This window comes from Scophthalmus maximus, chromosome 6 (genome assembly GCF_022379125.1).
Source record: "Scophthalmus maximus strain ysfricsl-2021 chromosome 6, ASM2237912v1, whole genome shotgun sequence".
Classification (NCBI taxonomy): Eukaryota; Metazoa; Chordata; class Actinopteri; order Pleuronectiformes; family Scophthalmidae; genus Scophthalmus; species Scophthalmus maximus.
In genome coordinates this window covers 26042452-26057249 of record NC_061520.1, presented here as the reverse complement: position 1 = coordinate 26057249, position 14798 = coordinate 26042452, and the positions used below count along the sequence as shown (strand labels likewise).

Genomic DNA, 14798 nt, shown 5'->3' with positions numbered 1-14798 from the left:
CTGTGAGTCATTTATTTATGTCTGTGAAAATGAACTGTCCAACTCGAACCGCTGCCGGCTCAAACAACCTGATCCTCATCCTCAGCATGGATTCGAAAAAACAATAGGATTGGAAACCTTTTGCAGCACATCGCACAATGACGACGAGTTGACACTTTTATGTTAATGGTAGATCAAACACCAAAATGCGTTTTAAATCATCTTTTTTTCAACCCATAAACTCAACTCTTGACAGGTGACAGTAATTCTCTGTCCTCCACACACGTGGGAGCCTATACATGACTACAGTAAACCCCCGATCTTGTTCGGATGCTTCCTCTTTATCTTAAATGCCCACATCAGTGTGATAAATATATTAGATATTTGGCCAATTGTCTCTGCTGTGCTGCGCTATTCGCTTTGCTATGTCATTCCTGTGGCCTAAACAGAAAACAGCTGGACACATCAGTTACTTATTTTTGCAAGGATCGTCTGGACTCTATTTCCCATAAGGAGTCAACGACTGTGGAAGTAAAAATAATTATATTAATAAATCTACGACAACCATATATATATATATATATATATATATATATATATATATATATATATATGTGTGTGTATCTATATGTATGTTACATGAATCTATTCTATACAATTTTGCTGATTTGGTAAAATCTTAATATGCCAATTAACGAGTACTTCTCAAATGAATCTGCTGAAATATAGTTTTGAAGTATATTATTATTTTATTTTATTATTATTATATTTAATAGTACTCGAGTAATAACCACAGTTCTTGAGTAAATGCACTTTACTGCAGGCCAGAGCCAAGCTCCTGGATACAGGCTCTTAGTTCGATATTTGAGCTGTTAATGAATAATGGTTGCATATCTTGGTGAAGTTTGTTTCAGGTTGGATATTCCTCAGACGTTCACTCAGAGTGGGCTTTTTGGACCATCGATAAATGTCCGTTTGACATTAGACGACGAGTTGCATTTTTTCCAAGAGCTTGTATTGTAACTCACTCACACTGACTCCAAATCATGCCAGATGTTCTACACTGGGCAACGAGGACACATTGGAATAAAAACATTTTTTTTCCCATTAGATTCCATGTCATGTGACCCAGTGATTTCAAACTAATGCGGAATTGTGGTCCTGCGAGGGCCCGACTGGGGCACATGTCTTTTGGAGCCCCCTCATTCTGCAGGTGCTGAGGGGCCTTAGTGGTAAGATCACATTTTAAGCCCGAGCCAGGGTCCTAGGGGCCCTATAGTGGTCAACTCGGTCTTTAAGTGCCAAGAGGCCCTAACACTGTGCGCTGAGGGGTCCTGTGGACTTAGTGGTCAGCTTATGTTTTAAACACCATGGGGCCCGGGGGTCATTAAATTGTAAGTGCTGAGGGGCCCTAGTGGTTAGCTCACATTCCCCCGGGGGCCCTCACCATATAAGCACCCAGGGGCTTGGTGGTCAGCTTGTGCCGTGCGCACTAAGGGCCCCGGCATTCAATTGGCTTCAGAAGTCTTGGGCCAAGCACCTCCATAGCCAAGTACCTGAGGCTTGGAGTCCCCCTGGCAGTCCGAGGCCCCCAGGGCACTGGGCCCACTGGCTCCAGCCATGATTGTTTTACTACGCAATATAAACATGACACGCTATTTTTAACTGGATTTTAGTGTTTATTTTATTTTATATGAATATTTATTACTTATATATATATGTTTTTTTAAATAAATAGTTTCAATGCATTGAGGCCCATACTGTTTCCGAATCACAGCATTTTTACAACACTGGAAAAATAGGACACACCTCTTCTTTTTGGATTTTAAATAATTTGTACATTTTAAATGAATTGACATGATGACAATGAGTCAACTTCCCACTGGATATCCGAGCTGGAGGCGTGTCGAATATCTAACCCAAAACTAACTTCACCACTGTGAGTTCCGTCGCCAAGCGACCCGTGAAATCCCGCGAGAAGAAGCACGTGAGTGAGCGACGGGCATCATAAATCAGCAGTTCAATAAGTAGTGGGTGTAAAGGTAGAAAGGGGGAAATCGAGTTTGAAACGATGCTTTGCAAAAATCTACGGTAGGGACGCACGGAGGGAACTTTGGGAACAGGTTCTCGCGGGATCTCCCGTGTTGCCTAGCGACGTGACGCCTCCAATCATTCTTGCAGGACCCCCCCCCCCCCCCCCCCCGCAGTGTGTTTTCTCGGTCGCATGTGTGCGCTCCTTGCTGACTTTTAAGACTAAACTCCTCTGTTGGTGAGGCAGTCCTCTCACGCGTGGGGGGATTTGTAGTTTTTGAGTGATATTTCATGTTAATTAGGGTTGGACTCTGAAGTGTAAAATGAGCGCAGTGGTTGCTCAGTCCCATTTCATCTTCGGCCTGCGGAGAGGTGTCGCGAACAATTTGTGTTTCTTCGACGAGCACAGCTTGGTTTTCCCCTGCGGCAACAACTGCGTGTGCTTCAACACCGTGCAGCGATGCCAGAGGTTCATCCCAGGTAACCAGGGCTGATGCTCCACCTCACAATCTCCCTATTATAAGATAATCAGGATTATAATGGAGCCCATCTTTTTTTTTCTCCTGTTGCCATTATTGCTATTTGTCTCCACAGGCTCAGAGAAAAGCCAGGGCATGCGCGCCATGGCCATCAGTGCCAACCGGCGCTACCTGGCAGTGTCGGAGAGGGGGGGCGAGCGGGCCACCGTCACGGTGTTCGACCTGCAGCACGAGCAGGGCAGGAAGAGGAAAGTCCTGACCGCAGGGGACGCGCCGGGCCGGGAGTTCGTGTGCGTGGCCTTCTCCCCCGATTCCAAGTACCTGATTGGCCAGACGGGCGGCCCGGAGTGGACGTTGGTCCTCTGGCTCTGGGAAAAGCAGAAAGTCCTGGCGTCGGTGAAGACCAGCAACCCGAACAATCCCGTCACCCAGGTGAGTCGCGCGCGCTGCGCCACAGCAGCCTGGCGCTCCTGTGCGCGCGTCATATCTCACCATTTTTTAAAGGTGACATATTATGCTCGTATAAAGGTTCATACTTTTAGTGTGGATGACCACTTATAAAGGTTTACATGCTCTAATGTTCAGAAAATGCATCAGTGTTCTCATACTGCCCCACCCTGCAGCTCCTCTTTCCTCCCTCTGTCTAAAACACCTGGATTTATTTCAGCCCCGCCTCCTGATTAACCCCAGTCTGCTCTGATTGGGATTGGTCAACCGACTTCAAAACGTACAGGAAATGTCACACGCTTCACCAGAGAAGTGGAGATTCTCAGATTGCAGGCGGGGTTACCCCAAAAGAGTCCAACTGTGACATCAGAGTGGGAGAGAAATGTGAACCAGTTTTACATAGCCGGGCTGTAGGGTTTAGCCAGCTCACAAAATGACAGGGTGGTTCTTTTTTTCACAGTTTGTGGGCCGGCAGGCTCCACGGATACATACCTGTATGTGCACAAACACTAAAAAAGTGATTTTTGCATAACATGTTGAATTTAATGACGCTTCCTCAGGTCAGCTTCAACCCTCACAACAACACGCAGCTGTGTGTGAGCGGAACAGGCCTGTTCAAGATGTTCCGCTACACAGAGGGAGCCCTGAAGCAGAGCAGCTTCCCAAAGGTGGAGACCATGGGCTTCCTGTGTCACACCTGGGTGACGGCGGAGCGGGTGATCGCCGGGACGGACGCAGGCAGGCTGCTGGTGTTCGAGTCTGGAGACCTGCGAAGGGAGATCGGCGCAGCCCTTGAGGCAGACAGGTCACAAGATGGTCCACATTAACACGCTGCCAACATTCGTTTGTCTCCACACTTTGTTTTCTTGTGGGTCACACACAATGAATGTGTTCGGGGTTAGCTGTGCTGAGATTCCTACTGAGCCCCCCTGGTGACATGGGAAAAATATGAATGTGTGGCCGCGAGTGAGTAATGCGTGGCCACGACTTATTAGTATTTGATCACGAGTTAGTAGTGCGTCGCAACAAGCTATTAATGCGTGGCCGCGAATGATTAATACCTGGACACGAGTTATTAATACATGACCCTGAGTTAGTAATGAGTTAGTAATGCGTGACCCAGAGTTAGTAATGCGTGACCCTGAGTTAGTAATGCGTGGCCACAAGTTAGTAATTTTCCGACCAATAGTTATTAATACGTGACCCTGAGTTAGTAATGTGTGCCCGCGAGTTAGTAATGCGAAGCCATGAGTTAGTAATGCGTGACCACGATTTAGTAAAGCTTGGCAATAAGATAATAAATAATAAACGAGATAAACTTAATTATCTCGTTCCCAGGCATTACTAACTCAGTTATTTACTCGTGGCCACTTATTAATAACGCATTAATAACCAGAGGTGCTCCGTAGAGTACAGTGCCAAATGTGTTTTTTATGTCGCTGATGTCACTGCTAGACTGTGAATCAATGACAATGAAGCGAACCAATGGTGGAACAGAGTCATGATTCTAATGACTTAAAACTCCGACTTTGACACCTGTGACTCTTTTGACTTGGGATGACATCAATTCTTTAGATAACAAAAAAAAGTTATGAAAAAAGAGTGAATGTTGAGAACTATTATTAGTTTTCTTAACAGGTGGTTATATTTTTGAATTTATCTGACGGCAGACAATCATGTCAGCAGTGCAGACTGAAAACTGTGATATGTGATGTGTCTGTGAACATGATGATTACTTTTGAAACGGATGTGATGACTTGTTCAACGCTCTCAATGGAACAGATTTCAGTTATTTCCTGGCAAACAATGACTTTGTCCCACCTCTGCTAACAAGTGTATCGTATTCCTCACTGTTAGCTACACACACATCAGTGAGTTATGATGTTGCACTGCACATGTTCCTTCATTGCCATGAACACTCTTGACAATCTTTTATTCAGTCCAACAAACCTGTACAAACACTCACTGGAGCACTAAAAAATCTATTAATCCACTGCTGCAAATAGTCCCCCAGCAAACTCACTATTCCCTCTGTTTCTTAAAAACTAAAGAGACCATCTGAGCAAAATGAATGAACCTCTCCAAAGCGGCCTCTGTTTTATTGAAACTGTGCAGGCAAGTTGGGACGAGGAAGATCCAAGACGCGGACGAAGCCCCGACCGCCTCTCGCATCACAGCCATCCTGTCCTACTCCAAGGGCTTTGCGTGCTCCATGGGCCCTGGCACCGTGTGTCTCTTTGAAAAGACAGAGGACAGCTACAGAAAGAGCAGGGAGATAAAGGTAAAGGCTTATGCCTAAGAGAGGCAACAGTGACACTGTGGGCTTAGTGTATTGTCTCTCAGTGATATAGGTATGTGCTTTGTCTGTCAGATTCCTCCGGATCCATACAACGACGAGGTGACCTCGGCGGAAAGCCAGGAGATTGACACCATGTGCCTCAGTCCAGCAGAGGAGACCCTGGCCATCAGCACGGAACAAGGGCAGTTGTACAGCGTCAGCCTGTCCTCTGTGGACGTCCACAAGGTAGCACGCACAGCTCCCCCCACCCAAGAGGGTCTGGCTGCAGGTCGCTGGAGCTGTGGAGCTTCACAGGAACACGCGACCTCCATGTCTATAGACCGGCAACACGTGACCTTCGCGTCCCTCAGAAGTGCGCAAATAATGTGCTGAAACGTATTGAAAAAATTTTGTTTGTTTTTTATTTTGTCCATATTACCGATTAACGGACAACTTCACTGATAGGTGAGTTGCAGCTCGCAAACTGCTAAAATGAAAACTTCTTCTTGAGTTTATTTTGGTTGTGTCAAACAACAAATTTGAGCATTACCGCCATCAACTGGTATGTAGTGGGGATCAACATCACTATCATTTACTATATTAAAAATAATAAAAACAAAAACAAAACTAATAATCTCTCATATCTACTCAACTACATTACTTTGTCTGAGATACTGTGAAAGGATTAAATAACACTCTTTTGAGTTCTTTTGTAGAATTAAAACGGTAATCTCCCAGCTACTTCCTTATTGTACAGAGGTCACGTGTTTCCAGCCTAGTGTGGAGCATCACTGCTCCAGAGGTCTGCAGCCAGACCCTTCTCCCTTCGTGAGCATCAGCACCGTCTGTTCTAACAAACTGTAGTGCATCATTAAAAAAAAGAAGCTTTGACGCCGTGAGGCCACTGCATCGTCACAGCAGGACGGCTTAATGTAGCCGTTGGGTCGTCTGGCGTAAAAAAAAACATTTCCCACAATGCAGTCTGGTGTCATCCGATGAGATGCTGTCGGTCAGTGCACATCCTTTTTATTGTCACATTGATCCTGTAGACAGAGGATCATGGAGGGCTGAAGCCAATCCCACCTGCCATTGGGCAAAAATAACTCTTTAGTTTTTTGATAACTTTCCAGAGTTGTACAACCCAAAAGTGTGTTCTGCATTTTTATGGCTCATGGATCTGCTTCCCTGGACCCAACAATGCCTTCCTCAATCATAGTTTATCTTCTAATAATAGTACGTGAAGCGTTGCTCTCATGCCAGTGCAGCCCGTTGCATTTCTTAAGGCAGTGTGATGTAACTACCAGCAGCCTCACACAATCACAACCGCCTCCTCTATACCAAATCCACCACATTATCAACCAATCACCTAAACCAAAAAGGTAACTATCCTTAACTATGGCGCTTTCTTAATATGTATTGTGTTACGATCTAGTTTCCTCGTAATTTCCATGTACTTACTCGTCGCAACGTACAGCACAAGTACTTACATCTTTCCTTCTAGTACTTTGTAAATACATGTATTCTAATACCATCTACTTTCCGAGTAAGTTTCCATGTACTCACTAGGTAATAACTTAGTACGTACTATCCTTTCTGTCTGGGTACTTTCTTAGTACGTAGATTGTATCGCCATCTCGTTTCCTCGTAGGTTTTAATGCACTTGCAAGTAATGACTTAGCACTTACTATCCTTTCTGTTTGGTTTCTTGCTTCCTATATAGATTGTATTACCATCTACTTTCCTCGTAGGTTTTCATGTACATACTAAGTAATAACTTAGTACTTACTATCCTTTCTGTGTGGTTACTGTCGTCATACATAGATTGTATTACCATTTAGTTTCCTAGTTCATTTCCATGTACTTACTAGGTAATAACTTAGTAATTACTATAAAGTTATTTTGGTACTTTCCTAGTGACTATATTTTGTTACATCTAGTTTCTTAGTAAATACAAGGTAATCAGCGAACTGTAAAATACATTCTTAACCCTAACCCCTTTTTTTTCATTTTGTATGTTGGATTCAAAATGTCTTTCTTTTTCTTTTTTACACGTCACTGTTTTCCCTCAACCACGTCCATTTCATCCGTGGCACATTCTTCTGTCTGCCTCCAGCTGATGACTTTCTGTCCCATCATTCCCTTCAGTCAGACCACCACAGTGACCCCGAGGTGTAAACTCTTTAACTCTCCCCTGTCAGGAAGTCCAAGCGCACTTTGAGTTCCTGTCCCAGTCCTTCCACTCCAAGTCCATCACGGGTTTATCCGTCTGCCTGCGGAAGCCCTTCGCAGCCACCAGCTCCCTGGACCGCTCTGTCCGCATCTGGAACTACGAGACGAAGTAAAGCAACGTCGTTGCATGCTTGTTTGATTCTTATGTCGAGTGTTCTTCTGATTCCTCCACACAGTCTTAGCGATCTTTGCTTCTCTTAATTCTTTTGAACTCACACATTTAACATCCCTGAGGAAGGACTGAGGGAATCGTTTTACAGTTCCGACAGTTCTGGGATCTATGTGGGTGAGACAAACACTGCTGATAATCAAACGTGATTTAGGAGTGTCCACAAATTCAAATTTAAAACTATTTAAGTGCAATTCCTTACCTGTATTCAAAGTGATACTGGTCAAAGACAGGAAGACAATAAACGAGCTCGATATTTATTCATGGATTACACATATTTATATTTATATCACATTATGTCAGTACAGAAAAGTGATTGATGAATATATAAAAGTAGAGGGGAAAATGAATAAAAGTTCAAAAATGATTTGTTAATTTAAGTTTTTGCTGAGAGCCACACTGCCTCCGGACGGTCAAAGGTCTTTTTCAGACCACTGAATTCAGTATTATTTTTTGAATGCGTTTTCATGATCAGCAGCTTTATGTATTTACATCTAACAGCAAGCACACAGCCCCTCGGTATGACGTGTTAAAGACACGCTTTGCGTTGCCTCTCTGTGAATTGTCTCCAGGGAGCTGGAGCTGTACAAGGAGTTCCAGGAGGAGGCGCACAGCGTGGCTCTGCACCCCACTGGCCTCTTCATCCTGGTGGGCTTCTCAGACAAACTCCGGCTGATGAACCTGGTTATGGATGACATCCGCACCTTCAAGGAGTTCACTGTGCGCGGCTGCAGAGAGGTGGGGTGTGTGTGTGCGTGCGTGCGTGTGTGTGTACCAACAGCCTTTTGGTACTGCTACGTGATGCGCCCTTCAGCTCTGACCATCTCTTTCCCCTCAGTGTGCTTTCAGCCACGGCGGCCACATGTTCGCAGCCGTCAATGGAAACGTCATCCACATCTACTCTGTCAACTCCTTTGAGAACATCCTCACTCTGAAGGGCCACAATGGAAAGGCGAGCGAGGCGCGACTGTGTATGTTACAGCAGACCCGTCGTCGTACCTTTGGCGTCAACTTGACATCTTTGCTTTTCGGCAGATCCGCGGCATTGAATGGAGCCTGGACGACAGCCGGCTGGTGTCGTGCGGGATGGATGGCGCCGTGTACGAGTGGAACACGCAGACCGGCAAGCGCGAGTCGGAGAGCGTCCTCAAGTCCTGCGGCTACACGGGCGTGGCCTTCTCGTCAGACTGCAAGACCTTCCTGGCTGTGGGAAGCGACCTCACGCTGAAGGAGATCCAAGACTGTCAAGTCAGTAGGAACGACACGCCACTGCGTCTCTTGCACTGATTTGCCATGGATTATATTGAGAGGAACAGTGCGGGTAGTAATATATTCATTCTTGAACGTGCATTTGCTATTCATAAATGCCCTCGAGCAGAAGATATAAGCCACCTACAGAACGAGCAGTGTCTGCTCAATACTTCACGTAAGATGAGAGCGGTGAGAGTGAATCAAACAAAGCCTTAAAGGTGAAGCGTGTTAAAAGACGAGTGGCCCAGTTCACGGTGCACATAAAAATCAGATCCATTGTTAATAGAAAAATGACTTCTGCTCTTTTTGTGCAAACACAAGATAGTTTTCCTCTTCAACAGTCTGAGAAAAGGGTCAGTATCAGTTTGCACAGATCATAAAGATACAGGACGTAACATTTGAGTTAGTGTTAATGAGATGATTTTGCTTGTTTAAAAGTCAGGTTTGGTACACACACACACACACACACACACACACACACACACACACAGCAAGTGAGGACATAAAGAACAGCTGTATGTCCTGTGCTCGGTTCAAAGTTGTCCACTTCAGTTTCTGCGGGGCTGCTCAAAATATTACCCTCCTCCCTTATTCTTCCCATTTGGAAAACCAATTACACTGCGATATAACTTATTAAATGTAGGTGACATAGAACAAATTATTCATTGGGGGTAATTTATTGCCACTCCAGGTTTTCCAAAATGTTCCGGGTCTAAGCTTCTTCTTGAAATAGTATATCCAACAGACCAGTATGAAAATGAATATGTCTTGCACATCCTCTGCACTAAATATGAAATATGCACTATATTGGTTACTCAAGAAAAGTTGTTTGAGACCTTAATTTTTTACCGTGGACATGCAGGACTTATAATCTCTTTGTTCCACAGGTCCTGAGGGAGGTTCCTGCCGACGAGGTAGCCCACACTGCCGTCGCGGTGTCTCATTCTGGTAGAGTCGTCTTCACCGGGGCGTCCAACGGCACCATCAGGGCCATTAAATACCCACTACCCATCCAGAAGGACTGGATCGTGTACCAGGCCCATTGTGGCCCAGTTACCAAGGTAGGTCTAAACGCCGCCGCACGCTGTGATAACACACAATAAACTGCCTGAGAAGCAGAAGTCCATCACCGCTGAACCTCGTGCGTCGTCAGATGGCGATCACGTTCGATGATCAGTTCCTGCTGACGGCGTCCGAAGACGGCTGTCTGTCCATGTGGAAGATCATTGACAAGGAGGGACGAGGGCTGAAGAGCAGCAGGCAGATCGTCCACACCGACGAGATTCTTGTCACCAAGTCGGACCTGGAGGAAAAGGTCTGTGCACGTTTAGCCTCAGGCCACTTTTACTTTCAATGCGTTCTCCACATGAACACCTGGCCTCACAGAGCACATAACATCATACCGTGTTCCGTGACGGCCTGTGGCTACGGTCCCTGAGAGTCTCTCCCCAGGCAACATACAAATTATTACAACAACAGGATTACTGGAAAAACACCCACAGGCCGCTGAATAGAAAAGGCAGGGAGAGTGAGAGGGAACAATAATCTTCCTGATTGAACTCATGCTAAGCTTCATTAAGTTAGTTTAGTATTTTAAAGGGACAGTTTGTAATATTTAAAAGGACTTATTCACAGAAATTGAATAAATCGTCCATAACTATGTGTTCATATATGTATAATCACCTGCAACAAAGAACCAATGTTGGTTCGTCAACTGTGAATGAGTTAAATATAGTTCCATGAGGTGGACCCGACCTCCGTATGATTCTCCATGTTTGCTACGTCGTGTTGAAAACGGCTGTTGCACCAAACGGTCCCCAATACATCTTTTGTATGTGCGTATATACTGTATTGTACTGAGAGAAAAAAACGTAAAAACAGTTTTCGCTTCAACTTTGAGCTTGATAGACGACGTGCAGTAGAGACAGACAATAATCGCGTGAGCGCTGTACAGGGACATTCAACACAGCCGTCCGTTTCCGTGTCGGCGTCCCCCTGTGCCGCAGACGCAGACCACGCTGGAGCTGAAGATGCGTCTGGAGGAGATGCAGATGGAGAACGAGTACCAGCTCCGCCTCAAGGACATGAACTACAACGAGAAGATGAAGGAGACTTCGGACAAGTTGACGCAGCAAATAGAAACTCTGCAGACTGCACAACAGGTTTGCTGCGACAGGGTGGCATTTTTCCACGGCTACACACATTTGCGTGCACAACAATGAAGTGGTTTTTGCATGATATGTCACCTTTAAGGCCCCTGCTGTCTGTTCACGACATGTACTGTCCCTATAGGCCATGAAGACAGAGATGGAGAGGCAGGAGCGTGAGCACCAGGAGAGTTCTGCAGAGGTCGCCATGAAACATTCCAGAGAACTGAAGGATTTAGGTAGGAAGAGGACTAGATCAGCGTCAGCACCCTCCAGAGACACTTTGTCTTTCTCTCTTTCTACAAAGTCCATACTGTCTGTCCGCGCAGAGTCCTCCTACGGCCAGAAGCTGATCGTGGAGCACGAGCGGTTCCAGGATCTTCGGCATCGGTGTGAGAGAGCGCGGGAGGACTATGAGAGGAGCGCGAAGACCGCAGAGGAGCGCGAAGTCCGAGCCCTGGAGGAGCTGACGCGGCGCTACGAGGCCGAGCTGCGGGAGAAGACGCGACAGCTGGCTCAGGTACAGCGAGCGCGGGGAGCAGCTGGCCGGTGGCAGAGGGAACCCGGAGGTGGCACTTTGATTGTCGTCATGCTTTCACTCCTGTGCAGTGTCAGGAGGACGCGCAGCAGCAGATGCGGGAGTTCAAGGAGATCATAAAGCAGGAAGAGGAGGACGAGGAGAGGGTGATCCACAACATCAAGATCAGGTACGAGAAGAAGCTGCGCGCAGAAGAAGAGGCCGTCGCCAATCTGACTCGAGAAAACGGCATCACGGCTCACAAGGTGAGAGGAGGAGATCCTTTGAGCCGCGGCGTTTTGCCGCTCACTTTTCTGAGAGCACACACAGTTTGCACTCATCCCCGCCCGGCCTCTCGCTCAGTTCCACAGTCTCCAGAGGCAGATCGACGACCAGCGCACGGACGCCAACAAGCTGAAGCAGGAGCGTCAGCGGCTGCTGGGTCTGATCCGCTCGCTGGAGAGCGACATCGAGGACCTGAAGAGGCAGATCGCTGGGCACGAAAAGACCAACCAGGACAAGGTGGCCGAGATCAGGGCGTCGCCGTTTTTCATTACACTGTACACATGGCACATATGTAACATTTTAACTTTTTCTTGAAGAGGGTAGGTTTGGTTTCAAGTGTAGTCTAGTGCATTCTGAAATATCTGGGGAGTGGGGCGTTTGCCTTTCTAACCTAGGCAGACCTATATCTTTTTGCTGGACACACTGTGTACTGCATAGTTTTACGTTCATGTTTTTCCATATAACATCGTAAACGTGCGTTTACTGCGTCCTGCGGCGGAGCCACTGACTTGTTTGTGACCTCGCGAGAGTGAGAGTGAACGCAGACGAAAGCGCAGGTCGGCTTCCACTCAGATCCCTCCAAACATTCGTGCCCGCGCAGGACAAGACCATCTCCGGCTTGAAGAAGAAGAACCAGGAGCTGGAGAAGTTGAAGTTTGTGCTGGATTTCCAGCTGAGCGAGCTGAAGAAGCGGACGGAGCCTCAGCAGGACGAGATCGGCGAGAAGAAGGAGAGGATCCAACAGGTGTGTGTCAAACATTTTACAGAAGTAGATGTTACTCAAGAGATTTCAAGATGCGTGGGAAAGTCGAGGGTAAAGGTGGTGTTGACAGTGACGCGCCGTTTCCGCTCTCCGACAGCTGGAGGGCGAGCTGGTGCAAACCAACGAGAGCAACACTCAGCTGAAGCTCGCCGTCTCGGACCTGAGGCTCAAACTGAGGACCAGAGACAAGGAGATGCACAAGGAGATGCAGAGGGTCAGCTGGTGCACTCGAACGCCGACAGAGCCGACACCGCGGCACGCTCATTTTTCCGTTCTATGAGCCGGGAAGTTGTTGAATTCTTTCCGTCTCTTCCCGCAGATTACAGTAGATGTTCACATTCAACAAAACGCTGACGGGCGTTGAATTGAAATGTTGAAACTAAAAGGCTGACAATAACAGAGTGCGTGTGCCACTGTCACCGCGTCTTATTACACAAAATGATGCATGATGGGAAGTATCCGTAATTCTCCATCTCTCAAACCCCAAAACACACTCAGCAGCCGGTTTAGTCTGTCTTTAAAAATATACTGCTGTGCTAATGTGTGAATTAGGAGGGTCATTGCATTGATTGCTGTTAAAGTCCCTCCCGTCTTTACTTTCCATAAGGAACATAACATACACTGCAACTTTAGAATTAAACCTGCTCTGACGTCTTTTTTCTGTGGCCAGGTGAAAGATCTGGAGACGCATCTTCAGCGGCTCAAGTCGGACCTCCATCACTGCGTGGGCTTCATCCAGGAGCCAAAGAAACTGAAGGACAGCGTGCAGGTGATCTACGCCCGCTATGTGCCGCACGACGGGGGGGTGAGTGGTCCGTGCAGCAGATCCCTTTCACAGCTGTCTCTCGTAGGCTGTATATGAATACGCAAAAAACTGGTGAGAAATCTATCTTTTCTCCTGAGAAACTGCAAAGATGAGCGTTCTCATGCACTATATGCAAGGTCATCTTCTCTGTGGCAGGCCGAGACAGTCGACGGGGAAATGAAGGCTGTCTCGGGGCGTCATGGCCACGGAATTTGTGAAACGCGTAGTGGTAAATACAGTGTTAGTATGGAGATAGCTCTTGTGTTTGTGAGATGACGAGATTACTCTGCATTACACAAACAATATGCTTTTTCTGTCTCGAAGGTGAACAAAAGCAGCGTGGGCGACGATGTTCAGGCGGCCGTCTGTCGCCAGCGCGATCACTTGGAGAGGACGGTGCACAGCCTCCGGACCAGTCTGGCCAAATCGGCCGACGCACACGAGAAGGTCTACGTCAGGATCATGAAGGTGAATAACGACTCCGATTGTCAATCTAGAGATCTCCATCGCGCAGACGTTTTTTGAGTCTTAAAAAAAAAACTTTCGGCCGGACGAATGGAATTCTAACAGTTACTGTTCGTCCCTGCAGGAGAACGTTACTCTGATCACGGAAATCAACGAACTGCGCAAGGAGTTGTGTCTGGCGAGGACTCAGGTGAAAGACTGCAAAGCGCAGCTTGCCACTTACAAGAGGTCCAACCAGTCACGTCCCAACTCAGAGGCAGGACCCAAAAAAGACTCCTCAGGCTCGGTCACATCCCCCGTCGACAGGAAAGTCCAAAGGGACGAATACTGAGGACTTTTACAAATATAAAACATACAACAAAACTTTTAATCTCATATTTACTCTGGAATTAAGCTGAAATTATGCAAAAATCACTTTTTCAGTGTTTGTGTCCATAAATGTGTGTATCTGTGGAGCCTACAGCCTGGCTCTGAACAACTGGTTCAGATTTCTCTCCCACTGTGATGTCACAGTTGGACTCTTTTGGGGAAACCCCACCTGCAATCTCTCATAACCAGGAATGCTTTCCATCCCAAGGCGTCCCCAACACTTGACATGGTGAAAATTTAAATAGTCAAAAAAATATATATATATAACAAAAACCACGTTCAGCCTGACCTGTTGGGGTCACAATAACTACCAAAATGTCCATCTGTATATACAGTCTATGGTAACTATGAATGTGTATAGCCAGCAAGCCATGGTACTTTTAGTCGGAGACCAAAAAGGATCATGGCTGGTGGATCACAAGAAATAAACAATTGATTTCCACTAAGCTTGAGACCTGGACCAATGAATGACCAGGTACATTTTGGCACGGTCCGGACGGAGGCGGCTCCTGGAATCTTTTTCACTTTATCATTGCGAGGGATGCATTTGCTCTTTGTCATTTTAAACATATTTCCCAAATTCA

The 14798-nt window shown here is 46.5% G+C and overlaps 1 protein-coding gene across 2 annotated transcripts; it reads left to right on the top strand.

Annotated features, from left to right (window-relative positions):
• The first annotated feature begins 2181 nt into the window (after positions 1-2181).
• On the top strand, positions 2182-14660 carry cfap57 (cilia and flagella associated protein 57). Of its 2 annotated transcripts, XM_035632372.2 has the most exons (21): positions 2182-2490; positions 2605-2921; positions 3497-3741; positions 5052-5217; positions 5308-5460; positions 7413-7552; positions 8185-8350; positions 8451-8564; positions 8648-8860; positions 9751-9924; positions 10017-10178; positions 10870-11025; positions 11156-11249; positions 11340-11530; positions 11620-11793; positions 11891-12049; positions 12414-12557; positions 12673-12789; positions 13246-13380; positions 13705-13848; positions 13970-14660. In XM_035632372.2, exons 1-21 carry the CDS (start codon positions 2334-2336, stop codon positions 14174-14176), a joined length of 3528 nt encoding a protein of 1175 aa, XP_035488265.2. In that variant the 5' UTR covers positions 2182-2333; the 3' UTR covers positions 14177-14660. The 2 variants fall into 2 exon arrangements, with proteins under 2 accessions (XP_035488265.2, XP_035488266.2); XM_035632373.2 differs by lacking the exons at positions 10870-11025; positions 11156-11249; positions 11340-11530; ... (2 more) ...; positions 12414-12557; positions 12673-12789.
• Positions 14661-14798: the final 138 nt, after the last annotated feature.

Bases quoted from the DNA above. Each gene is read 5' to 3' on its own strand.
- cfap57 (XM_035632372.2), top strand. From the start codon at position 2,334: ATGAGCGCAGTGGTTGCTCAGTCCCATTTCATCTTCGGCCTGCGGAGA. The intron at 9,925-10,016 runs GTAGGTCTAAAC...GTGCGTCGTCAG, and splicing joins ATTGTGGCCCAGTTACCAAG to ATGGCGATCACGTTCGATGA. The intron at 11,794-11,890 runs GTGAGAGGAGGA...CCTCTCGCTCAG, and splicing joins ACGGCATCACGGCTCACAAG to TTCCACAGTCTCCAGAGGCA.